Here is a 27,767-nt window from a genome sequence, read left to right as displayed (position 1 = left end):
ACTCACTCGGATATCTGCCGTATTGTTATTTTACGGTGTGTGATACCTCGATACATACATAACGTGCATAAAAATGCAGTACACTACGCCGCGATCGGTCGTCACTCGAACTGCTGTGTGAACCGATGGTTCTGGTCGCGTTGGTTCTGCGATGAGGTGATCAGAAGACAGATAGACGTTGAGGAAATTTACGGAAATACTCGATAGCAGTGATTCCTGAGGATCACCTGCCGCCATTCTGTAAAATAACAACTTAGCAGATCATTCTGTAAAGGAAATCTCCAACCGTTTTGTTTTTCTCAGAGGTGGGTCTACTATCATTGATCAACCAGTGGCAGTGCAGTGGCAGGTGAGTGGAAGAAGAGTGGTGATGGTGGTGAGTGGATACAAACGATCGGATCTGAGAAACAAGTGTGAGTTGATACCAAGCAAGGAAGAAGTTTCTTACTCACCTGTCGGTGCAGTGTGTGGCTGTAACGTGGCTGTACGTATAAACATGAGATTCAATACATGAAAGATATTTCAAAATGTCGTGTTTTTTTTCTACGTAGGGTTACTCGAAACTGTAGTAGGGCAGGGGTTCTACTTGGTCCTAGGAGTAGTACGTCTAACTGTTGTATAAGTGTTACAAGTAGATTGTCCAGAACCATTTTGGCATGTGTTTAATATTCCACTATTTCCAGATCTAATTTTCAGTCGTGTACCTTACTCGGGGTCCTAAAGTAGGTATTTCTGTTCGTACTGACCACTACACTGCTGTAATGCTAGTGCTGAATCAAACTGAAGTGATGAATTTTTAGACACTTTTGTGCCAGCAATTACAATGTAAGTCTGATCACCTACAGTAAATGTTACCCAAATTTTACACTAACATGGAAACGTCAACTGTTGACCGAAAGAACGGTTTGTATCTGGTCATTGGGAATATGTTCTGCGCAGACTGTATCTAGGTCTGGCTTCATGGAATCCCCTCCTATAAGTTACTGTATGGAGGAGAGCTGATAATGACTGATAAATAATCAAAGACTCCTCTGGGCAGACAGATTTCAGAGACTCCAACCCCAAGCACCTTCTGATCTGGAGATTCTCCCGCCCGAAACCCCTTGCAAACGGGAGACTCCAAGTTGATGTGTGCGAAGTTCGTAGGGTCTTAGATGCTCTCTGGTGCTATAAAAACTGCTATCTAAGGCTGATTTTTTCAACATACGATTGCAATAAGTAAGAAATCCTTTCCAACGGGAGACGCAGAGCCAGGGCGGGAGAACGGGAGATTTTGCAAAAATGGGTTTTCGGCGGGAGATCTCCCGTCGAAAACGGGAGAGTTGGAGTCTCTGAGATTTTCTGTCTATGTCAACTGGTACACCGGATAAACTAATAGGGTCTAGAGCTAGGCACTGCTGAAGCTGAAGTTGGTGAAGAAACGCAGATCAGCCCATATAAAATAAAAAAAGAAAAAGAAAAAATTATATCTAGATTTGTTTTGATAAAACTCAAGTTTTGATAAAAACAAATAGATTAGGCCTATAGAATTTTATTTTATTTTATTTTTTTTTTTTAGTAGACATGTGTGTATTTAAAAAAAAATCACAGTGCAAACTTGTGACCATTTATAGAATGTACAATGTATCAGATGTGAAATGGATGAGAAGTGAAGAGGAGGCCTCATGAGCACTACGGCGGGGAGGAAGCCCCGTGAATACCTCAGAGCAGAGATGCTCATCTCATGAGGGGGAGAGTGCCTTGTGAGACAGAGCCCCCCTCATGAGTGGATTTCCTGGACTAACGTGTACTGTTGTAGCCTACAAATGTGTATATCATCCCTTGAAAAAAAAAAAAAAAAACATTGTTGCCCTTCCTTCTCGTATCATATAAACTACTCCTGACAACAGAGCAGGAGTGAACTTTTGACCTCTGTTGACCTTGGGTGACTGGGTCTCTGTCTTTGGTTGTGATCTCCATGACTGACTTTAATCCAAGTCACATGCTTTGATGTGGCATTTTACAGGAGACCGATTTGCATTGTTTTACATTTTTGTATTTATTTCCACCAAGAAATGTAAACGCTACCAGCGTAAAAAAAAAAAAAAAATGACATGTTTGTACTGTAATGTGTGCAGACATGCTTTACCATACCATACGTTGAAAATGTCTTTCTGATTTCATTTTTGCTTTAGATTTTTCTCTTTCTTGTTTCTTTGTTCATGGTTTTAGGACAGTAAACCTTTTATGACATAATCATTGTATGTGCCATTCGTGATCTCAAGAAATTTGTTGTAATTCCATTGATTGACCATTACAAGTATGCATTTTGAATTGTACAAGGTACATAATATATGTACTTTAGGTACTACTCTTACCTAGCAGATTTTGATCAACTTGGGAAAGAAATACGATCATACTGGCTTGCTGAAAAGAAAAGAAAAATCTTTTAAAGAGGAAATCCAGTTAAAAAATAAATAAACTTCAAAAGATAGGGAAAATATTCCCAACAGAATGATACAAAAATGATAACAATGGGATGAGAAATAAGGAAGATATGACATTTTGAAATTTCACATAAAAAGAAACATTTCTTGACCAGTCCTTATGAATGTTCATATGAGTGAGTTGATGATGTCATCACCTTACAATTTTTCATGTCTACATGTTATATAGATTATGAAATTTGAAAAAAAAAAAATTTTTAGCCAAAGAATATAAGTAAAAGCATATTCCCATTACCAAGATGTATCGGAGTTAACATACACTTTTTTATTTTGAGTGGTTTTAAGACCAAGTTTTACAACTGAAATATGAGATTTTTGTCATTTCTGTATAAGAAATGAATAAGAAATTGTGAGAGCATGTCATTGTCAACTTGCTGATTTGAATATTCATAAGGACCGGTCAAGAAATGTTTTTAACAAAATGTGAAATTTAAAAATGTCATATCTTCCTTTCATTTTTTTTTTTGCATTTTTGTATCATTCTGTAGGGAATATTTTTCTCTTTATTTTGAAGTTTATTAATTTTTTTGGTGGATTTTCTCTTTATTGATAAAGTACTTGGTTCTTTGCAATATCGATCCATATGTGAAGCCATGGTTTGGACAGTCCTGAAACCAAAGTGAGCCCCAGAGAAGTGTCCATAATATCATCAGAAGAGATTGTTTCCACATATTCCAGAAGTTTCAATCTCTATTGTTACATTGAAAATGATATCGAAATGTAAATAAAAATGTCAGTTTGCACTTCTGATAAAGTTTGAATAGAATCTATTGAGTGTTTTGTCCATAATACATTTATATGTATGTGTCTTTCAGTGTCTCAGGACAATTACTGTAAAATGAGGAATTTTCGCGTGCATTTTAATTTCGCGAATTTCGCGAGCGCCAAAATTCGCGAAATTAAAATGCACGCGAAAGCTTTTGTCTACACTACATGCATTGAATACCAGTAGCAATTCTCGAAAATTTCATGCCACGAAAAAGGCTGTTGGCTCCAATTCGCGAAAATTTCATGCCGCGAATATATCATGTTTTACAGTACCCCCCCCCCCCCCCCCCAATACTGGTCAGTGATAAGGTTAGAGTAAAGATTAGGGTGAGGGTTAGGTTTAGGGTTAGGATTACGGTTAGGGTCAGGGAAAGGGTCTTGGGTTATCGTTCAGGGCGTAATTGCTCTAGACCCCTCTTTTATGGATGGTTTTGTATGTAGTTCTTTAGCAATGTTATTTCCTAAGTAGATAACCATGTGATATATAGGCCTACTAGTACTTCAGATATTTACAGAATGTATAGATATAAATACCTTATTTCCTTTGAGTAGACTACGCTTTACTGGCAGAACTTTCTTAGGCTCTATAACCCTGCTTCTCAATCAGTGGGCAGCAAAGCTCTTGCAGGTGGACCACGATGTTGCCCAAAAATGAGATTAAAAAAATTGCATTCAATCTTACTGGTCTTTGAAAAAAAAAAATGTAGGAGCCAAAAAGGGTCTGGGGTTGAAAAAGGTTGAAAAGCGCCGCTCTACGAAATCCAGACCCAGAAGTGCAACAATGCCTTCAGAATGAGAAAGGTTTCCTGGTAGCAGATATTATGCATGCCAGTAGAATGTCGTGGGTTGGAGAATTTACTGGAGTCAGCTCTATAGAGGAGTGTTGAAAGAGTGGTATGCTATGTATGTGCATACATGTGGCTAAACCACCATTGGCACACTCTCAGTACAATACCGGTACACAGTCAACACCTGTACATAGCACTTGTAGTATGTTCACGACATTGTGGGACATACCTGCGGTATGACATACTAGTAATGCACTGAGCAAACATAAGTAATCAATGAGGGAACACCCCCTCCAAACAGTAACAGAGCAGTACAAAATACTGCAATACCGGTAGGCCTACGTATTATTTTGTCCATGAACAAGTTGATAGGTGTGTCTGGTGATTCGATGAATCTTCTCTCTTTACTGGGTGGTGTGGTCTAGTGTGAGTCACTGACCTTCTCCCCTGCCCAGTGTAGAATACCAGTGCACCCAGGATTGCCAAGCATTCTGTCCATGCCCCATATAAGCATGTGACATATTCCGCAGAGCAATAAACGCACACACCAAGCTATTGTTATGCAAAGCTTGCCACCACAATGGGTTCCACATTATTTACATTATATTTACGGGGTATAAATATTGAAATACCCATCTTTGCTCTATAGTCATCGGGTGTGAAACAAGTGGTGATGTGGTCTAATTATCCATGGTCATCTCATTATTATGTACAGACTATCAAAGGACACAAATTGATAAGACAGTTTGTTGTTGTTTGCGTATGCCAGGAATAGCCCAAGCAGACACTGTTTGTAAGGGGACTTTTAAGGGTTTTAGTCGGTGCACTGCTGTTTTTGAGGAAACTATAAATAATCTTTTGTGTCCCTTGTGGAAAATCATCTTGACTTGCATTTGTGTTCTAAGCATGATGATAGACATTTCTCACTGAGAAGACAGTGGATTTCAGATATGGACTTATAAACTGTATGTGTACAATTGTACATGTACAACGATAGCATTATGCTGGTATGGTTGTGTTTATGGTACAAATCATATTTTGTTTTTATAATATTTATATATACTCGGTAGGATAGGTGTTTTCCTAACTCCCCGTGATCAAGCTTTTGTGTGCTAGCAACTCCCATCGTTCTGCCGGCAAGTACAAGTGTATTGCAAATCAGAATGTACAAACGTAGTTTGCATGGCTGACATGTGAATATGTGCGATGGTATCCAGCGTTGTATACAAATGTGTGATTCAGGATTTCAGTGGTGTTGTAGTATTGCCAGCTGGGTTGGGATCAATAACACAGCTATTGATTTGTACTTAAGTTGAGGTTTGGAATGCTTTTGTTGGACAAGTGTGAGATGATGCTTCCCACAGTACTCCAGTATATAACTACAATGCTATACTTTTGGCTCGCAGCATACAAATGGGTGTGTACATTGTACATGTATGTGAATGTTGCATAATATGAAATATTTGTGGAGTATATTAGTCTGTTATGTAGTATTCATATCTAAGTAACTCCTCCACTGGCATTTGACAATCTTTTTGTGTATAATATTAGCGGCGTTATCGATGACTCTGAAAGGGTTATTTGTCATACTAAATTTATGTGAGAAATGACCTTTAGCCCTCACTTGTATTGTCCTTTTTTAAGTAAACAATGCAACATTTGTCATGGCTAAGGGCTGAAACAAAAACATATTTGCGCGAAGGCCATTTAAAAAGCTGGATGCCAAAAGGTTCACAGCTGAGCAGTTGACGCATCTTCTCTTGCGGTCGAAGATTCTTACATTGTTCTTACAGCTGTAGTTGTGCCTACTGGCAAACGTAAAAGATCACAGCACTCTTTTGGGCTTGTCCTGACAAACACAAGTGTTCCCAAGGCTTACTCGACATACAATGTAGCAGCAACTAAATGCGTCCTTGCTCAGTTAGATTCTGAATATTGTAGTGCATTGAATGTAACATAGGGATATTTCTGATGGAAAAAAAAACTTGTTTTTTAAAAGCAGCAGAGTATCAGTGAATCATATATAACCCTTAGAAACTTTTGCAAATTACAAAGTTCTGCTCGGGTGATAACAGATACACCAAACTGCCTTTGGTGTATACATATAATAACAATTTTGAGTGCAAGGCTTGGATGGAAGAGAAAGTCCAAATTCTCATTTAAAAAAAAAAAGAAATTTGTTATAAACTACAAAAATGATTGAACAGAAATTTTAAGCAAAGCTGCTGTTGCCTAGAACATGAGAAATGTTGCTGTTCCATCTCAATTTCACTAAATTACATTCGTATAAAAATGCTGTCGATGTCACTAACAGGTTGCTGGTCGTGATCACAGGATCATGGGTCGCGGTTTCACATGTGTCACATTATTCAGTGTAATTGTGTGCATTAAAATCAATGAAGTTTGGGGATTTTTACTGAGAAAATCATCCTCTTCTCATCATTGAATTGGCACCTGAATTTCTCTGCATAATAAAAGCCAGAAAAATTTGCTGCAAATTGGAGCCTATGGCCTTATTTGAAGCATGAAACTTTTCCAAATTGCCACTGGCATTTGATACATTACATGGATTGTATGTTTTAAAAAAATTCTCATGCATGCCAAAGTTTGTGGTTTTACAGTACATGGTACATTTACAATGTATCTTATCATGAAGAAAGATTACATGTAGATGGACCTTGTTGAGTTTCCAAAAAAAGAAAAGAAAAAAAGATCACTAAACTTAGCCAATTTGAGAGGGAAAGGGGTCTTGTGAATGTTCAGTTTTGTGTGTGTTGCCATTTTAGAGGCAGATTTCAATTCAGCATTTTAAAATTGTTGATGCCTAGTGTCATGACATATTTTACTTACTGATGAAATATTGTTTTTGATATTGGAAATGTGTTGGCTGTTGCCCAATAAAATGTGTGACAAAAATTCTGTGAATTTTATCTGAAACAATCACCCATGAATGATGAAGTACGTACTAAAATTGGGAGATAATTTTGTTTTGTTCCTCACACAATACTGGTACAATCAGTGAATAGTAAACGTTGTAATGAAAAGATACAGCAGCAAAACACAAAATTTTAGGGTTTTTGAGACCGGATGGATTTGAAGAACAGTCGCTTCCTTCTTAGTTTAACACAAAAGCGCCATTTCAGGATGGTGTGGATACGTAACTGTGTTCCTTGTGACCTACCAGTGCATGACAATAATTCCTGAGCTGGAAGCCAAAGTTCCTGTCAGGTAGAAACCATGACATGGTGACTGTGGTATTTACAGCTTATAGTGTATAGTCTTAAGCCCAAAGCTCTGTGTTGACATGTACAGTGTACTCTGCCAGTTTTCCTCTCTCCATGCAATGAGAAAAACTGGCGTAGAGTAGACTGACATTTGCACAGACCTTGGTCACGTGCGTCAGCATCATTGTGAATCAAATGTGGTAAATATTAAAAATTTAATTTGTCCAGTGGTATCAGAGTTGTACAGAAATGATTGGAGAAACAGATATTTGTTATAGGTGTCATGAATGAATGAATGAATAAAAGAATGAAAGAATTACGTTATCCAATGTGATAATAATCATTGTATATGTTTACAAATATTCATCATAGAAAAAAGTAAGGATAATAGGAACCAGAAAATAGCATGAACTCTAATCAAGTCTGGCCCCTTGCAATCCAGGCAGGTACAAAATATGTTTCATGGTCAACCGTTTGACTCATTTGTAATAAAAGCATTATACTTTTATTGTTATACCTTTGCAGATACTGTCTGTATGTAGTGTTTTCAGTATGTTTGCACATATGAACTGATTTGCTGTGTCCCACACTCTTTGTGAGTGATAATATACCTTTGCATGCAATTGCATCTTGAAATATGGCACCCAGTGTGAGACAGCCATCCATGCTTGTGATGGAGTCAGAATACAGGTCAAAGTTCACTGGTTGTCTAGCAAAATGGGCAAGGCTGAAAGAGAACATGTACACATTGTATTATGGTTGGCTTGCAACATAGTCACATAGTTTGCTCTTTTTTCTCTCTCTTCCTTTTTTTTTGTTTTTATTTTTGGTCGTTCGTGCTTGTTTTCTATAATACAATGAATATCTTCATATTTTTGTTATTTTCATCCTACACAGATTGCAGCTTTGCAAGCAGTCATCCGAGAAGTTCAATCGGCACTCTGCATACCACAGCAGCACAAAGCTGATATCTAGTGGAACGGAATTCCTTCTCCTCGGATGCCAGGCAGTTTGGGTAAAATGAGAAGAAAGTCTGGCAAAACAAAGATGGCAGGTCACTAACATGGCATGCTGTGTCGCAAAGATCGTCTCACTGTGTAACGAAGGCGGACCAATCTGCACGACGCCGCAGCTCTAGCTCCCGCCAGCGTCGCGCCCGTAGAAGTTTCATCTCGTACACGGATCCGTCGTGTCGCGTTAGATTGAAGCAAGATGCCATTTGGTTTGCGTCTGAAGAAGACGAGGCGGTACAATGTGTCGGGGAAGAACTCTTTTGTGGCCAAAATCCAGCTGTTGGACTGCAATGTCTTGGAGATCACCCTGACACCAGAGAGCCTGGGGCAGGACTGCCTAGACACCATCGCACAGAAACTTCAGCTTGAAGAGGTACAGTAGGGTGTTCCTTTACCAGAAGGAGTGGTGTCTGTGCGTGTGCATAGTTGGTATGGTCAACCACCTGTTCAGTTTTGTAACGCTGTCTTTGTCTTCTGCAGCATATTGCATGATACACTGTACATATGTACATTCCAGCTCCCTTTTCTGCCCCTTGGTCAAAACCCACTGTTCTGACAGCTGTATGAAATATTTTCGTTATGTTTTGTTTTATAGTAAGCTTTTCATATCCCTCTGCCTTCTTTTCTCTCTCTTTGTCTCTCTATCTACAGGGCTGCCAACTCTCACGCATTGAGCATGAGACTCGCGCATTTTGGTCCTTTCTCACTCTAAAACTTTATTTCATTTGCATGTATTTTTATTGATCTCACTCATTTTGACTCCTAAATTATAGCATTGGCCTATGGGAGTCTCACTCTCAACTAGTTTCCAGTGTTGGCAACCCTGTATCTATCTTGCTTTGGCGTCATCTATAAATTTTTGGGGTGTAATGGTTTCTATTCCATGTCATTCATACTTGTTGGTGTGTTTGCATATTTTTTTTACGTGGTATTTGTATTTAGAGACTGCGTAAGTGTTATACAAGTGTTTTCTGTGTAGCTAGAAAGAAAAGATCAAACAAAAAGAGCATCCAAACATCAGAAACCTTTTTTTTTTTTGATTGACAGTTTTTAGTGACTTCAGTAACTTTACTACTTGAGAAAGTTAGGAAGATTGAGAGAAATGCCCCAATAAAACACATGAAACATTGTCATAAACACTTAAATCTGACATCGTGATGTTTATCAGGATCTTGTGTTTTATCCCAGACGATAACAATCAGCCCCAGCAATTGTAAACATTGTTCAGTATCCAGATACATTCATGTTCCCTTTTTCTTCATTCCCGCTGGTTCAATTGTGATTATGAATTGGATATAACACTTTGTCCGTGCACCTTCAAAGAGTGTTATTTCAGCGGCTCACTTTTGCTTTGACATTTTCCACGATTGATTTGATATACTGGAAAATTGCTTATAATACACTGTAAATCTCTTTTATTTTGGGTGTATTCTATCTACTGCTGTTACATGGGTTGCAAATGCTACTTGCCCTGTGGTTCTCTTTTTCCCCCCTCTCATGAATATGCTTTCAATTTCAATAGCTCATTCCAATCCTGACCTTACCGATAACCCTCCACATTCCATCAGGTAAACCTGATGGCTGGGTGATATACATTACACTTATAGCTATATTTTCCCCCCATGTGTGTATGTGTATGTGTGTGTGTGTGTGTGTGTGTGTGTGTGTGTGTGTGTGTGTGTGTGTTCGCAGTTTATGTTAGTCATATTCGTATATTTGTATATAAGTGTATTATATGGAAGTATGCATCAGTGCACTTTATACACTGTCTGCTTCAATCTCAACCTCCAAATGAAAGGAGAGTCATAGTAATTCTCTAAGAAAGGTAATGTGTGTCTTTCAGCGGGTCATGACCCCATTTAGTTGGCAATCACTGTGACAATCTATCTCCCCTGAGTTGCTTGATTTTTTTTTTTTGAACTGCCTGAAGGCTGCCAAGGACGCTAGTGTTGACATGTTTAATACTTGACCTCCTTTCAGTAGTAGTGCCTCTTCCGATTTCAATCAATTTGTAAACAGTAAAGGCTCACAACTCAGAATAAATGACACTACATTTCTGGGAACTCCTGTTTTGGTCCAAATATAACAATTTTTGTAGACTGGATATTCTCATTCTCACAGTTAAAGTGAACAATTTTAGGTGGTTTTTTTTTTCCTATTCCAAGCCCAGTCCCACATCTCAAAGTATGTTAGCAAAAATTGTTAGCAGTTTAAGATTTTTCCATGCGTATATCAGTATGTTTATGATGTATAATGCTTTTTGGTGGTGCAGTAATCATACTTGTGCTTTTTGGTGGTGCAGTAATCATACTTTTCCCCAAAGAATGTAACATCTATATTCAATGATGATTTCTCACAGTGTGTGTTCCTGTTTGGTAAATTTACAATATAATTCTAGACATAGGCCTACTTGTCTGTGAGAACTTAGTGTATGTACAATTGTACATCAAAGAAGTAGATGTTGTGTTAAAGGCATAGGATATAAATTAGTACAGATTGGTAAAGACATAAGAGAAATATGACAAAAGAAGGGGAAGTTGTGATCACTATAGATGTCTGTAAATTGTGGAGCGTGGTACCATTTCATTTTGTTTTGCAATTTCCTTTTATGTCGTATGTACAGTGTATGTCATGATTCTGTTTCTGATAAAATTGTAGCAATAAGCTTTAAAGCATACGCTATCTATTGTGATGTCATCATATTCTTTGTATGTATGAAATAATGTTGGGGCTACTGAACAGTATAGCCTACAGCTGTACTTGGTAAATTATTTATCATTTGGGTGAGATCTGCGTATACACTGTACATAGTCAGTGCTGATTTTACAAGGTAAGAAAGTCTGTGATATTGAATGGTGTATTGTGTCTTGCTAGCAGTGATAATTATATCAGTCTTGGCAATGCTGTAGTTTAAGAATAGTGTTATTAGCCATAAATTTCTCATACGCAAGAAGAAGAAGAAGAAGAAGAAGCCATAAATTCATGGACTTCAAATGTACTGAATGCTAAATTTTGAAGAAAAAGCACTATTGATGGTGAGTCACTACAGATGAAATTTGTGCATCATCAAAACAGTGTGCTTAAATACATTCATCTCATTTGGTCCACGTGTGAATTTCTTTTCCAGAGTATCTACTTTGGCCTGCAGTACAGCAACAAGAACTACAAGCTGCGATGGGTGGACCTCGAGAAGCCGTTGAAGAAGCAACTTGACAAGAATGCTCACGACTCTATGCTTCGCCTTGGTGTCATGCTGTACACAACCAATGTACAGACGCTGCAACATGAAATAACCAGGTACTTCCATGAAATTTGTTCTCATGTCATGAAACTTTTTGTTTTTATAGCAAAACAAAGAAATAGTGAACCACTTTTGTTTGTGGCCTTTGATGGGGTAGTTTTATGATGTTGGTCTTTCTTGGACACCAAGAACACTTTAAATTCAAAACTGTCATTGAAGGCAATTGAAGTTTTGTAGTCAACTCCAAAGTTGAAAATTCATTTAGATCTGTATTGTTGGTTTATCATCAACTTAGATTTTGACTTATCACACTTTATTCTGTGACCAAGATGATGTTTCTGTTTCCGGGGAACGTGTTGAAAAGGAAGGAATGTGGCAGAAATTGACAAAAGATGGAAATGTTATTCTTTTCTGATGAAAAGAATGGTCATACCAATTAGATTAGACTAGCAATTTCTTGAGAATTGACCACAGCAAGAAATTTTTGCTTCATTATTGCTATGAAACAAAAGTTGTTGATTGATGAAGATATGAGCAAAATTGGACAGACTTTTACAAAGTGATGGTTACTTGTATGTCAGTAAAGTCATTAAACATTGAATTCAAGGGGCTGTTAGTACAAGAATGTTGCAAATCATCATGTATTGAAATAAAACTTTTGAAGAGTTTGAACATTTTTTGAAAGTGTCTTTTAAGGGGCAAAGTGACAAAAATGCAGAATGCACTACCAGGTAGTAACCCAGCAATGGCCACCATATTCAACTGATGAGCAGAAGAGCCAGTGTAGTGAACATTCTTCTGTTTTTCAGGTGGTGATTTTATACTGCCGTGTGTGTGTTGCACAGACGTTCTCTGGCACGCTTTCGCCCACAGATATTCAGTTTGACTGATCCATACTCGTTATTGCCCGAGGCAATCACAGAACAATGTGGGATCAATATGCAGACGGTAAATGCTGTGGCCTTTTTACTGTGTCATGCCTATATGCACTGCAGGCATTTCAAGTACAGCCACAATCTGGAATGCTCCTTTAATGTGGAGGAGTTTTATACACACACTGATACCCTTGGGGTGATGTCTTGTGAGTTTATCCGACTTGTTTGATAATCTGAGATTGATGAAATGGTCAGGATGCATTGTGTCAATTAAAAAGAACATGCTGTTTAACGATGATGAGAGGTAGAAATGTGGCCACTAATCTTTCATGGTACCTTAAATACTCTGAAACAGAAGAAAAAAGAAAGCAAGCCCTGCCAAGGTAGATATTCAGTCTTGGTGAACTTTTCAAAATTGAACTGATAAAACCTCACAAGTTACTTTGTAGTCTTATGTCAGTGATGGTTGCTGGTGCAAGTGACTAGGTATCACCCCAACAAAAGCTGAATGCCTTTGCTTTGTTTCCTTTGTAGGTACATGTATTATTTGCAGTTGAAAAGTGACATAATTGAGGGAATTCTGCCCTGCAGCGTTGACCAAGCAGTCAGTCTTGCCAGTTTGGCAGCACAAGGTAAAACATATTGACATCCTTTATAATCTCTTCCTGTTCATCAGATGATTGATCACAGTGCATCATGTTTCCACTTAAATCTACACTTGAGATGGAATGAAATGCATATTACATAGTTCTGTTTTATTCATTCATATTTACTTACGGTATTCACTTTGTGCTGTTACAATGCATCAGCTGCAGTTGAAACAAGCACAACTGTCCTTGTATCTCCTCACTACACATTCTGTACATTTTGCTCTACTTCTGTTGAAATGATTGTTTGCGCTATTTTTCTTTATCACAAAAGCACTTTACAGTAGCCTATAGTTCAACTGTTTCATAGTTTCCAACATGATATGTGGAATCCCACTATTATGACATTATACACCAGTTGCATTAATATAAAAAACCTGTAGATATGTGCTGAAACAGTCCTTTGTCTCAAGATCTCTTTTTACTCATATATTTTAAGTTTGGCAGTGCATATGTATTAGTAATGGTAGTTGTTTGCATTTGTTTTAATATTTTTGTGAATGTTAGGTAATTTCAAAGGTTTAATCCAAGTTAAATCATTCCAGTAGCGATCTACTTATGGGGGTGGGGTGACTGGCGGCAATCTTCAATTTAACTGTCAGGAGCTGGAGTAACTTCGTCTATGATGTGTAGTGCATAGCCTATAGTTTATGTCCCTTTGAAGTTTCACCCCCATAAAAAAAATATGCCATCTATGCATAAGTGAGTTCAAGGATGTCCTTTCATCAATAAATTTGCTTTTTTTTTTTCCTGCTGCTGTTCAAATCATGGCTGGGGGAAGAACCATATGTCAAATGACCTTGCCCTGGAGCTGTAAATTTTCCTGTATTTGAGGCCGCCTGTCTTTTATTGGAGGGGAGAGTGTTTTCACAATTTCCACAGGTTTTTCTTGTTCTCTACCTGAGTAACACACATTTCTCTGGTTCATAGTTATAATCAATAAAGCAACTGTGGATACGTAATATACGTCATGGTACTATTATGTGGAATAGATTTTTTTCCTCCCTCTTTTAGTGTTACTGTGGTAGGCAAAATTCATGAAATGCCCAGGTGCAGGAACACGATTTCAAGTTCATCTCTTCTCCTTTTAATTTCAGATTCATGACATGAGGTTTTTTGAAGTATTGAGAACATAGTTAAAAGGGGGGGGGGGGCAGTGAAACAAGAGGCATATTAGGACATGGACAGAGTGTGAAAGATATCACAAAATGCTGAGTTAGAATGTGAAATGAGCTAACCCTTATACTGTAAAACGAGGAATGTTCGCGTGCATTTTGATTTCACAAATTTTGCGAGCGCCAAGATCCGCGAAATTAAAATGCACGAGAAAGTCCTTGTCTACACTATATGCATTGAATGCCAGTGGCAGGTCGCGAAAATTTCATGCCGCAAAAAAGGCCGTCTGCTCCAAATCGCGAAAAATTGATGCCGCGAATATATCATGTTTTACAGTAATTATTATTCCACAAGCACTGTCATGCTATTATTTCAATAGATTTTCTACCAAAACTGATAATATCAAATATATTGAAATGTGTGGTTCAGTGGTATTGTTGCCATTCCTAAATATGTAAGGAGTATTTTTCCTTTACACTTGCTTTATGATATCACACTAAAAATATGTGAAAAACTTTCATAATAATTATTTTCTTTTTTTGGGGGGGGGGGGGGGCTTGTGGTTGTCATTTCTTGGTTAGCATATCATGGTTATAAATACATTCTGCTCGTGGCATTTATACTGCGCCTGTGGTGTACTTTGAACATTATAAATAGACTGCTTGTGGCATATTTTCATCCATTATAAATACATTCTGCTCATGGCATTTACACTGTGTGTGTTTGTGGTATATTTCATCCACACAGCTTGTGGGCTGTGTTTCAGTACTGATATAAAGCACTATTTGTGGAATTCAGCTTCTTTCTCTCTCTTTCTTTGTAAAATCAAACCACCGAACTGAGGGCATTTCTATTTGATTGGTGACTAATGTTTCACCCATTTGACCTCAAGGTACAATGTAGATATCCCTTTGTGTCAACACTGTTGTGAGTAACCAATGTTCAATTGTCTTACCTTTGCCCATATCCTATGTTTGCTATGTGCAGCTGAATTTGGAGACTATGACCCCACCAAGCATTCTGTGGAATTTCTGCAAAACAACTATGTGCTCTTGCCAAAGGTTTGTGGGGCCAAAGTTCATTTTTGAGCCTTTTTCTATACAATTTTCAAACAGTGTGTGGAGTGCAAAGTTGAGTGTGCTTGTTTTTGTGTTTGTAACTAAAGATTATTACCTGTGTCTCTATGTGATTATAATTTCCATTGTTTTGGAACTTCTGCATTGTTACCTACCCTGAAGGAAAATTTTTGTTAGTGATTAATCAAGTAATCCTTGCATTCTACAAAATCGCTGAAGTGCAAACCAACTGCATTCTTGAAATTCTCCCTTTTTAGCATTCAATGCAGTAAATATACGTCAGATGTTTAGGTGAATAGACACTGAATGTGGAATGCTTGTTTAGCTGTTTGTTTGGCTGTTTGTTGACATTGTACAAATCCACAATTATATGTGACTGTCATATGCGTGTCTTAAAGAGGGTCTGGACAGCTTTTGTCAGTTTGGAAATTTCTTTGAGTCAGGGTGTACTAAGACTCTATTCAGGTGCATTTACACTTGGTCATCGCACACACACACACACACACACACACGCACACACGCACACACGCACACAATAAATGTACATGTGTATGTATGATATTGCTGATCTAGCGTATCGCTATGGGTAAATAAAGAATGAAAGAAAAAAAAAATTTTTCCTTCAGACAGAGTTCAATTCGGCTAATACAGGAGCACTAAGCGTCTGGATTCGTTCCATTGAGGTGTTTGAAGTGACACTTATGCTTTCATCCCTCTTCGTGAGATATCCACTTCATTCTGTAAACATGAAATCCTTTGCCTTTTGCGTCTGAAGATGCAGTCACCAGTCACCTTTTCCATTGAAGCAATTAATCCACTATAGTGTGGCTGTCAAATCTGACACGACATGATCACAGCACTGGCAGTGAAGACCTCTCAGAGATTTTTGGATGTAACATAACAAATTGATGTTCTAAAAGTATTGATATAACTTTGATTATCTTTTTTTTTAAAGAAGTAGTTTGATATTTGTGTGATTGGAAAGAATAGTACAGTTGAAGGAGTCAAACTGTTGTTAATGTTAATCCTCTCAAATTTCCCCCTTGTTTTTACTGATGTGTTTTTCCAAGTGATTGACCACCCTAGTCAAGATTGCTTGCCTCTCTGTCAACTTCATATTGATGCAGTGCATGTAGCTCTCTACCTAGCAAACAAATCCAGTGCCAGTTTTTGCTCTTGTTGTTCCTATATCATGATTATATTTCACATTTTAAATCTTTGCTCTAGAATCTGACCACAGATAATGAAACGCTGTGCAGCATGCTAGTGAAGGTGGTGATTGAGTTTCAGGCCAAGAAGGGCATGTCGCCTGAGGTCAGTGAGCTGGCCTACATCGAGGTCGCCTCCAAGCTGGAAGGCTACGGTCAGGAGAGTTTCCCTGCCAAGGTGAGCGTAGAGGATTTTAGCAACCCTACACCAGTTTTGATGATGGGATTCCAATCTAGGTGGTGTTTGTATGTGTTTTGTCCATGTGTGTGTGTGTGTTTGTTTGTTTGTTTGTTTGTTTGTTTGTCTTTGTGGATGTGCATTCATGCGTGTATTGTCAGTTTGGACCCAGTTTGGCAGTTAAACTATGAAAACTTGTATCTCTCAGCTGATGATAATATTTTTCATATCTCAATGAAGGCAGGGAGGTTGCCTAAGTTTTTTGATGGAATGATTTCCTTGGGGAAAACTTCAAGAATTTGATGTGACGTTATTGAAATGCTATGTCAATCTAGTTGCTCCTGAGGAAGATTTGAACTTTTCTTCCTTCCCTATTTGTCTTGGCATCAGTCAGTTTTGTTTTTTTCGGTGAATCATTCCCTTTAAAATTTGTTATGGCAAAGCATGCATTATACTGATGCAGTGTAACCAGGAGCCATTTGTTATGTTGAAGCCTTAAAACGCTTGCAGACTTTTCAAGGTGTACAATTCTGTTTCTACGGTATCTCAATCATTTTCAAATTTCCACATGCAGAGCTCGACATTGTGTTGGGCCACCAAATTTATCTTTTGATGGCCCGATCGGGCATCTAAGATGGACTGTTACTTTTCTTTTATTGCGAGCCACTACATATCTTTCTCAGACCACCAAACTTTCACATTTAAAGATTTTAATGGCCTGATCAGGCCACCAGACCAAAAAAAAAAAAAAGAGTTAGTGTAGAGCCTGGACATGTGATGAGATTTGTCGTCATCATAATTATGGTTTGTCAATTTACATTACTTCTCGCTCATTAGGATGATTCTGGCAATGAACTTTTCATCGGTGCATCCTTCAGTGGGCTGACTGTCAAGCATCTCAACAGACAAGAGACGGCTTACATCCAGTGAGTGCTATCCCACTGCCATGCTATTGTTTTTTTTTTTTTTTTAAATCTTGTTGATCCATAACTGTTGTATTCTATGGATCTGTGTACAATTGCAACAGATGTGGCACTTTTTTTTTTAAAATCAAGATAGTGCTTGGAAAAGGCATCTAAATGATTAGATGTGATGGTTTTAGGGTAGACATGTAAATATTGTCATAATCAATTTTTGTGAAGAGAGACAGTCTCTGTACATTCAGATGCTAAAGCCTCAGAATATCTTAGAATATATGCTAGGCTGAATAAATGAATGATTAAAATGGCAAACATGACCTAAAGATAACATTTCTGCCAAGCTTACCCACAGAGCTCAATGTGATACTTTTAGCTAACAGGCATGATAGTGGCATGAGGTGATGTAAACAAATCAACAACAGAACTGAGGACTACTGGAATGTAATCAATTTGTACTTATTGAACTTGGTACCTTGAGATGCTAGCCACAATTCTGTGTAAATATGAGACTTCCAACACGTGTTTATTACTAAAAGTGTGTGAAGTTCATTGCCATTGTTTCTTGGTTTGTGTGATGTGGTTTTGTTTTATTATACCCCCGCCAAACGAAGTTTGAAGGGGGTATATAGGAATCAGCGGACGGTCGGGCGGTCGGGCGATCATATTATGGGCAAAAATGGGTACAAATCTTGCGTCGCGAACTCCTCCCACAGTTTTTGATCAATTTTTATGAAATTAGGTACAGATGTTCATCTGAATATGTTAATGTGCAAGACACATATTTCCGCAGTGGCAAAAAGTGCGTTGCCATGGTAACGGCATGTTATTGGTAAAATATAGGGCAAAATGCTTCATGGCAAAACTGCTTCATCAGTGTTCTTCCAATTCTCATGGAATTCATATTGAATGTTTGTCTTAGGATATAGGTCAGCATGACACATTTCTTGACAGTGACAAAAAGTATGTTGCCATGGTAACAACTCACATATTATGAGCCAAAATGATGGAAAATTTTGTGTTGCAAACTACTTCCTCAGTTTTTGCCCAATTTCCATGAAACTTGGTACAGATGTGTGCCTTTGGTTGTAGATGTGCAAGACGCATTTTTCGACAGTACCCGAAAGTACGTTGCCATGGTAACGGCATATTAATGGCAGAAGATCAAGGAAAGATCTTGCGGATTTAACTACTTCCTCAGTTTTTTGACCAAAGCTTATGAAATGTTGTTTTGACCAAAGCTTATGAAATGTTGTTTGGCGGGGGTATAACCAGTCGCTGTAGCGACATTTCTAGTTTTATTCGTTGTTTTGTCTGTCCTCATTACAGGTGGCACGAGGTTCAGAGCATGGGTCACAACCGCCGCGTCTTTGGAGTGGGAACTGCAAAGTCGCAGGATGTCATGCAGTTTCAGATGGAGGATGCCGAGACTGCCAAGTATGTCTGCAGAATATGCCGGTTGCAGCAGCAGTTTCACAAGTACACCGTGGAGACAGTCAAGTTAGTTACAACTCTTTTCACTTGTCATACTTTTTCATGTCAAACAAAAAAAAATATGAAAAAGAGCAATTGTCAAGTTTCTCTTTATGCTGAAATGAGAAATGCATATATGAGAAATGAAAGAGAAGTTGTTTTACATTTAAATTCAGGTTAATTGAAATTCAAACTAAGTGATTCACAAGTCGTAGCAAGGAGTGTAGTAATGTGTCAAAACTGATTTCATCATCTTAATGCCATTTCAATCTCAAAGATATGATCTACCCTTTGAGACATACTAAAGTATAAGACAGTGAATTTACTATTGTGGAGCATTCTCCTTGAGAGCCACATTCCCCCCCCCCCCCCACACACACACACACAAAGTCATACGGTTGATGCTTTTCTTCTTTTTTTTTATAAACTTCAGAAATAGTTCAAGGCTGTAGAGATGAATGTATTCACTCAGTGCTTCTGAATTTCAATTACAAGGAACTTTGAGTTTCTCAACTTATTACCACCAGGCCTTCTTTATTCGCCTGTTTTACATTGTAAAAGCACTTTGCTAAGAATTCTCAATTTTGGTGCTTATTACTCATAGACTTGGAAGTCGGGAGGTATTGGTGGATGGCTTCCCAGAAGACAAGATGATTGGTGGGATGGACCCTGACCGGAGGCTGTCCATGGAGGGCCAACCACTGCCAGGGATGATGGGAAGCAACAAGGACCACCTTATCCCAGGGGAGGGAGCTTCATCTGATGGTAGGTTTGCCCCATGAAAACACTATGGATGGATGTTTACATGCATCTGTTACTGTGGATCAGGTTGCATTTTTTTTTTTACTTCTTTATGCGCCATAGACCTCTGTGTGCCATATTATTCTGAGATTACAACATTGGCTTGTTTTGGGAAAACATTCTGTTTCTCAGATGTATGTATGTATTTTTTTTTAAAGATTTTTCTTATGCTTTCATTGCAGTGTGGCATTTGGCGATTTATCAGTAGGTTTAGGCGGGTTTGTGCATTTGAGCAAAATGTGTGAACTTGGCACACCGTTGCCTGAGTTGGGCGTGCGAACGTGGCACATAAAGTGTACAGTTTAGTGGTGTCATGGAATAGAGTGACATCCATGAATGTTTGTCTTTTCTTTTTCAAAGTCTGTTGATGAAGCAACCAACACTCAGTACATCTTGTTTTGGTTATCAAGTTATCATCATCAAGTAATTTAAGCTGTTTGTTCAAGTTTCTTGTTAGTGCTGAGAAATGTAATAGCTGCAGAGGTTTCTCTTGTATGTGTCATTTTATATTGTGTTTAGCTGAAGTTCCAAAATGTTCCCTTTTCTATTTGAGTAAAACGCATCTACATATTTCATCATTTTCTTCACATGTTTTGCTTTGCAGAGAGTCTACCCTACCACATGCCCGTAGATGGACATCCAGCAAATCAGCGCTTCATCATTACCGCCCAGGGTAACGCCAATTACACCACATCTCAACAGAGCCTGGAAAATCAGCATCCATACGACATTGGACCATTCACTACCTCGGAGTTGAGCCTGGACAGACCATCCATGGACTACAACTACTCCAACGGCAATCTTGTCACGTTGGACCAAAATGGCAGCGTGTACAGCGCTCCAAGTGTGAACTCGCTGAATTATGGACTTCACACGCAGGTGTCTCCAAACTCATCAAATCCTAGTCTGACAAATAATGAGATGTTCCGATCAAAGCTGCATACGGGGCTGCCAGCGTACAGGCCAAGTCCAGACTACGAGTCATTGATTCAAGCGAGGCTGAAACAGAGGTTGCTCACTGTTAGCGAGCAAAGCCAAAGTGTTGGGAACTTGGGGAAGCAAAACAACTTTGGGGCGATGGAAAACGTTATGTATGCACAACCGGAACTACGGCCTCAAAGTCGAAACCACAACAACCACTATCGGCAGCAGTTCAGACTTAGCTATGGAGGCACACCCAATAATTACTACAATTCTAATAATATGGACTACTCTCTGGAGTCACTGCAGCATGGACTGCTCATTAAAACACCTCATGGAAACATTGTACATACCATAAGTGTGCCTGAACTGACCTCGGGAAACATCCAGACAACAGAGGAATACATCACCGCCAAACTCCTGAAGAACAAGTACAAACCGCCACCCCCCTACCCTAGGGGAAGTGCCAGCACGCCGAACCTTGCGAGGCAAGGCATCAACTACCTAATGAGCAGCAGCAGTCCAGACCTAGTTGGCAGGAGGTTGCAGGCCATTGAAGCTGTGCAGGAGGTTAATTACCATGGGAGTGGTAACGTTCATGGTGAGACAGACTTGACCCAGTCTTTGCCCATTGAAGCATTCAACCAGCTGAGGATACAACCCCATCAGGACTACCATCCAACGGTTGGCATGTACAGCAGACATGTACCTGGTGGCTTCCAGCAGCAGCTGAGCCCCCAGCAGCCAGCTGACTTCAAGCCTTCCCTGACTCTGAATCTGGCTGATAAAGCTGCTCCTGCCGACATACCGATGAGTGTGCCTTCTGGGTATGAGGACAACCTCCCCAGCCCACCTGTAGACCATTCCTTGAGTATCAATCCATTCCACGACTACGCCGTGCCTTTAGTGAGTCCACCAAGTGAGTTTGCTGACCAGAGTGACATTGACTCTAATCTGTCCCCAGGCAGCTTGGGTAGCCCGTCACATCACTTCCTCTTGCCTCCCCATGGCCACGGTGACATCTTGTTGTCAAACTCGCAGCCCTCACTCCCAGAACACTCTCTCTCATACATGCATTCAGGTGCAGGAGTGGGACACATGAGTGGCGGTGGCCATCCAGGCTCGCCAACCAGGGTGTATTCCATGCCCCAGCTTCATCCAGAAATGAGGGAAGTCAACCCTGGCCAGTATGCTATGCTTCATGTGGATCATGCAAACTTTGTGAACACGTCGCAGGGGTTCGCGATGTCTGCTCATAATTCGGATGTTGAGACCGTCCTCACGGGAATGGGAAGCCCATCTAGAGGTAGCCCTGGTGGAGTGATGCACAGTGTCCCAATGGCACATTTCAGCCCAGAGGATCACAGCCCAGTCAACAGCGGCGGTTCTTCTTTCGGCTCCCCGCAGCATGAGCATGCAGGACCGACCCTCCAAGAATTGCAAGAGGGAATGTCAGAGGACATGGTATTCAGCAAGGCCAGTGGATCTTTGATTGCCAGCCAAGCAGGTCTGCCTGATCTGGCCAACACTTCCCCATCAAATGACTCTAGCACAGACATCCATCCAGACCTTGATGTGTCGACATCCAGTACCATCAAGCCGGGAAGTAGCTGTGATGGGGATCGCTCTGTGACTCCGTCAGCAGAAGGAATGAGTGAGCCAAACTTGCCAGTATCAACCAAACTTTCTCAGCCTGCTGCTAAGCAGGAAGAACAATTGAAAGAGACAGAGAGGTACATCGGTCCTCTCAAGATGGCTGCTATGAGTGGATTGACCCTCCTGAGGCCAAGGGATCTACCGGATGATCCGGAAGAGGAAGCAAAACACCCAAGAGATGCCAGGGTGAGTCTTTGGGATATTTTATTTCAGAGCAGATCAGTACAGAAACCTCTTATATGTATATATCTTTGATTTCAATTACATGCCATGTGTGTTGTGTTCTTTCCATTACTTTGATGGGAAGGGGGAAAGTATCGTGATACACCATAACAAACAAAACATACAAAAGTATGAAGTGAGTGTAATGTGCAGCTACAAGAACATGCAATGAAAACATTTGAAGTTGAATGTAATGTCAAAGTTGATAGAAGTTGATAATAGAAAATTACATGTCTTTCTTATTATGTGCCCAACTTATTGTCATGATGTGTTGGAGAACAGATTAATGAATTGATCCACAATATGATGCTTATGTGTGATCATGGTGTGGAAGTACAAGGAATCATGTGTAGTAATAGTCTATAAATAGTTGACAGAATAATGTGTATTAAATATTTGTGTGTAGAATAGTTTATTCAGCATCCTGCATAAGTCAATGCTTGCAAAACCTTATTTGCCGTCAATTTTCTACTACTTTTGATTGGAAAAAGCTAGAAACTTTGTAAGATGAAGTTTTCCATATCAGTAATATTTGATGATTCTGTTCTTCAAAAATATAGCGGAAAATACTTGAGAAGCAGCTCAGAGAGGGTCAAGTGTTCACTGAATACGAGCAGATCCCCAAAAAGAAGGCAGGGGCCATCTACTACACCTCCAAGCTACCGGAAAATGCTAAGAGGAACAGATTTAAGGATGTATTGCCATATGAGGTAAGTAAACAGTCCTCTAGGACAAGCCAGGATTTAATTCTGCTGACTATTAATAAGATGAAAGGAGTTCACACGGATGCATTGTGTTATCTAAATAAAAGTCAACCAGTGACATCAAGGAGAATACCCAGTAAATTAAACAAGAGTTTATTTGTCGCTTAAGGGTGCCAGAGGTATCATGTATTTGGGTTGTCTGTACATCAGTCTGCATGCCACAGATCTTGTTCTATTTAATAGTTTACAGATTGGCTGCTTTCTTGCCAGCATTGCAGAATGTGTATCATGTGAATGTCACGTTCTTGTCATAAACTGAATGCTGGTTTTATACTGTAGTTGATGAGATTTCATCTAATTCTGTTGTATTGATTTCATGCTTGTATTTTTTTATGAGTGTGTGTGTGTGTGTGTGTGTTTAGCAGATGATACAGTAGGTACTAATACTACTATTTGATAGAGTATATGAAGACACCTCACTATTAAGTGTGTGTTTAATTTATCTCATCGTAGGACTGCAGAATGGAGCTGTCATCCTCGAAGGAGAACAGTGGTGGCTACATCAACGCCTCCCCAATCAAGGTACCCATAGCTGGGGAGATGCTGCAGTACATCGCAGCCCAGGGCCCACTGGAGTGCACTGTCAACGACTGGTGGAGGATGGTCTGGGAGCAGGGGACACGAGTCATAGCCATGCTCACCAAACTTGAGGTAGGAGCCAGCCGAGTGTAGATGATGTCATGGCATATATCATGATTCATTTTCACAAACTCTGAAAGTGATATGAACATGTAATGCTTAACCTTGGTTTCCATACTGTGTTATAATGGTTGGTAAACCTTGGTTTTACATGTGTTGTAAAGGATGTGATGTTATGCCTTCATGATTGAGCTTGTATATATCATTTATATTATATCATATCAGCAACTTTCTGCAACACTAAATATTGAATTTAGAAAAGTTGTATGATGGGGCACAGTATTTTGTTGGGTTTTTTTTCACCCCATTTCATCGTGTTGATTGAAAAAAAGAAAGAAGGAAAATTAAGAGTTGACCAGAATTTCCATTTTCACAGCGGCCTGTACTAGTAATTAGGGGCATTTTCTCTGTTTTAGATTGTGTTCGAGAATGCAATAAGTGTCAACTTTCTGTGTGCAAGTAAGATGGGCTAATATGTCAACAGCTAGCATATTCATTCTCTGTTTTATGAAACTGAACTTGTGTATGCTATGAGGCTTTTCTTCTAGATTTGTTTGGGAAATTTACAACTTTGACATGTGCAGATTTGCACTTGACACAGAGCACTATTGATAGTATTGATCCATATCTTATTTTGACTGAACAGGAGGGAGGAAAGGAAAAGTGTTTCCGGTACTGGCCTGACTGCAAGACACCTAAGAAAAACACAGCAGAGTTTGGACCAGTAAGTTCAAGACGTTTTAGAATCATCTTTTTTTTTTTTTTGTACCACTTTACGAATGTGATCATTTCAAATAGAAGATGCTGCTTTGTCTTAGTAGCTTTTGATGCTCAGAGCACTTGTTCCGACCACTACCTGAAAGTGATGAATACTCAGAAGTTATCAAATAGGGCCATTGGCCACTAAAAGAAATATGGACAGAAACAAATTACAATTGTTCCCTCACGAGGTCACCACAGCTGAGCTATTGAAATGTTACAGATATCTGTTGCCATTGAGTAGCTGTGAGTACATTTGTTTTAAAATATGTTTGTTAAAGCTACATGATGTTTCACCCAGATCTGTGTTCCTAGTGTGTTTATGTCTTTTTGATGAGCTCTTCAGTTGGCATATAGGATACTAATAAGCAATACTGACTAGTATTCAGTGCAAGATGACTGTTGAAATGTTTCTATATTTTTGGACCACAGTAAAAGAGTGCTTTATAAAAACAGAAATTTCAAGAGAAATAACCAGAGATAGTTCAAGGAAGTAATGTGCAAATTTCCATTTGTCTCTCAACAGTTCCGTGTGATTGGTCAGTTCAGCAATGATTCTGGGTGCTACGTGACGAGCGGTCTGACCCTGCGTCATGTTCCATCCGGCGAGCAGAGGACAGTGTGGCATTTACAGTACAATGACTGGCTAAACCAGGGCTGTCCTGATGATGTCCATGGCTTCCTCTGTAAGTTAATGGTCTACTCTTGGTTCAGATGTTTTGAAGATCCTTTAAAGCAGGTCTCATTCATATTTGGTGTCCATTAATTCTTGTATGTATAATACCAACATGTGTGATAGTGTGTATGTGTGATTTTTTTTAAAGAAATGGTATCGATGAGTGCCAGTGTAGGCCTATATTTAGAAAATGTATGAATGTATTATTCTGATGTGAAGGGAAAGATCTAAGGTAGCATGACTTTGATAAGTAGTGTCTGCGTCTTTGTTCAAAATGTGGAAGTTGTGCATACTACTGGCATACAAGAGGCTCTTGCCTTTCAAGCGTCATACAAGCCCAATGATATTATGAAGGGGAAAGTTGTCTAGAGAGAGTTCATATTTTGTCTTTATTTTCATGTGTAAGATTATTTCAGTCTTTATTTCATTAAGGTAAGATATGAATGATGTTTGCCCATTAGATATGTAACGAAATGACGATTCTTACCTTTGCTCTCACTTTTGGTGGCTAGAAGCACTGTTAAAAATTGAGACTGTGTTACTACTGGAAAAATAAATGGACAAATGTTTTTGTTGAAGATTATATATAAAAAAAAAGTTGAAGTCTGTTTACCTTGTGTGAGTGAAACCAAAGTAACCAATGTCTGCTCTTCTGATCCACAGCCTTCTTGGAGGAGTTCCAGTCTGTGTGTCGCCATGCCAACAGCATGAATGAGAATGAAGTGGGGCCTCCGCCCATCGTGCATTGCAGTGCTGGAGTTGGACGGACAGGTGTGCTCCTCCTTGCTGATGTGATGATCAGCAGCTTGGAGCATAATGAGGTAAGCAGTTGGTGCTGCATTCTTTTATTCACTCTCACAGTCAGTATCTTATTCAGTTATGATTTACATTCTAATAACCAGAAGAAGCGTGATTTTGTAGCTCAGGGACTTAGAATTGACCTGCCTAAATTGAGTTTTTGTTGCCATCTGGTGAACTTGTGTGTAAACAACAAGGTAAAGCATATGAGGCAGCTGTAGTGCTTTCCACTTGTCAAGGATAGATGGGAATACTATTCATCTCATTTCATTTTCATTATTTATAAATCTCTTGATTACTCTTTGCATTTCAAAGTAGGGTTAGTTTGGATGTGATATGATCAGAGTATTATTGATTGACAGAGAATGCTAATGATCATATATTGTGACTACCTGAAGCTGCCTGTCATGCTTACATAATGTAACATATCTCTCTCCAACCCCCCCCCCCCCCCCCTTTCCCCTTTTAATTCAGGAAATCAACATTCCAAAGATGCTGGACATTCTGCGACAGCAGCGCATGCTGATGGTGCAGACGGTTGGGCAGTACACGTTTGTCTACAAGGCACTGGTCCAATTTCTCAAGAACACACGCCTCATATAAGCCAGGGATGCCATGGGGATTATCTTCATGGAAGCTTGCTCATCCTGGAGCTGCTGTCCTTTCGTGAAAGGGGAAGATGAAACATCCACTTTATGTTTCAGTGTTTCATAAATATAATATCCACTTTTTAGAGATAAAATCATTAACTGGGGATTATAGGGCTATTAATAGGTAACATGTTCTTTGGATCAGGTTGCACTAGTACTTAAGAATACAGAAATATTAAACTGAAATGTGTGTGTCTAGTAGAGTTTATTTTGTTCAAAAAGCACTGCGACTTAGATGAAAGGTAGATATGTAATCTGTAAAACTTTTCTTGGAGGCACTAACCACATATTAACAAATCAGGATATTAAACCGAGCAATAAAATATAAGGCTGAGTGCTTAGGATCTGCAATATCATGATGGTGAAAACATAACTTACTGAATGACCGTCAAAAATGTGCACAAGTAGTGGCGCAGGTATATAAACTCATGACACTTGATATTCTGTTCACACTTTGTTTGGCGGTTATTGTATGCTACGACTGCAAGCATTTAGTAGAAATATGTTTCCAAAGGAAAGCGGTATGATAAAATATCTTGATACCTTGATAACCTGATACTTCCAGTGCAGAGCAATAACTTTATGGTTATGTTCAAAGGTGAGCTAGTTGTAGAAACAGCAACATTTTTTCATTATTCTACACTGAAACAAAGAATAAGTGCAGATGTATTCAGAAGTTTTTCAGAGACTCTGAAATTTAGATTATATTAGCACTATAGTAATGCACTGCCGACTGTTTTCCTCCTCTTGCTTTCTTCATACCTTTTTTTCATTGAGGTAGACAGATTTTTGACACCAAGTATAGCAAGTTTTCATAGTTCTTCAGAGCAATTGAGTAGTAATGTGGAAAAGGGAACATATCTCTATCTCC

At 39.1% G+C, this 27,767-nt stretch overlaps 1 protein-coding gene across 1 annotated transcript; it reads left to right on the top strand.

The window, feature by feature from the left end:
• On the top strand, positions 1-26,913 carry LOC139738245 (tyrosine-protein phosphatase non-receptor type 21-like). Its single transcript, XM_071648899.1, has 16 exons — positions 1-349; positions 8,164-8,652; positions 11,407-11,576; positions 12,930-13,027; positions 15,146-15,219; positions 16,462-16,620; positions 17,458-17,546; positions 18,867-19,037; positions 19,615-19,775; positions 20,416-22,574; positions 23,171-23,320; positions 23,828-24,025; positions 24,660-24,737; positions 25,299-25,458; positions 26,112-26,269; positions 26,721-26,913. Exons 2-16 carry the CDS (start codon positions 8,479-8,481, stop codon positions 26,847-26,849), a joined length of 4,128 nt encoding a protein of 1,375 aa, XP_071505000.1. The 5' UTR covers positions 1-349; positions 8,164-8,478; the 3' UTR covers positions 26,850-26,913.
• The last annotated feature ends 854 nt before the right edge of the window (positions 26,914-27,767 follow it).

The sequence above is a fragment of the Diadema antillarum genome, unplaced genomic scaffold (assembly GCF_040938485.1).
Source record: "Diadema antillarum isolate AM-2024a unplaced genomic scaffold, OU_Dant_1.0 seq00000731_RagTag, whole genome shotgun sequence".
In the NCBI taxonomy this organism is placed as follows: Eukaryota; Metazoa; Echinodermata; class Echinoidea; order Diadematoida; family Diadematidae; genus Diadema; species Diadema antillarum.
The sequence above is the reverse complement of the archived record's forward strand: the minus strand, read 5'-3'. Positions and strand labels throughout refer to the sequence as shown.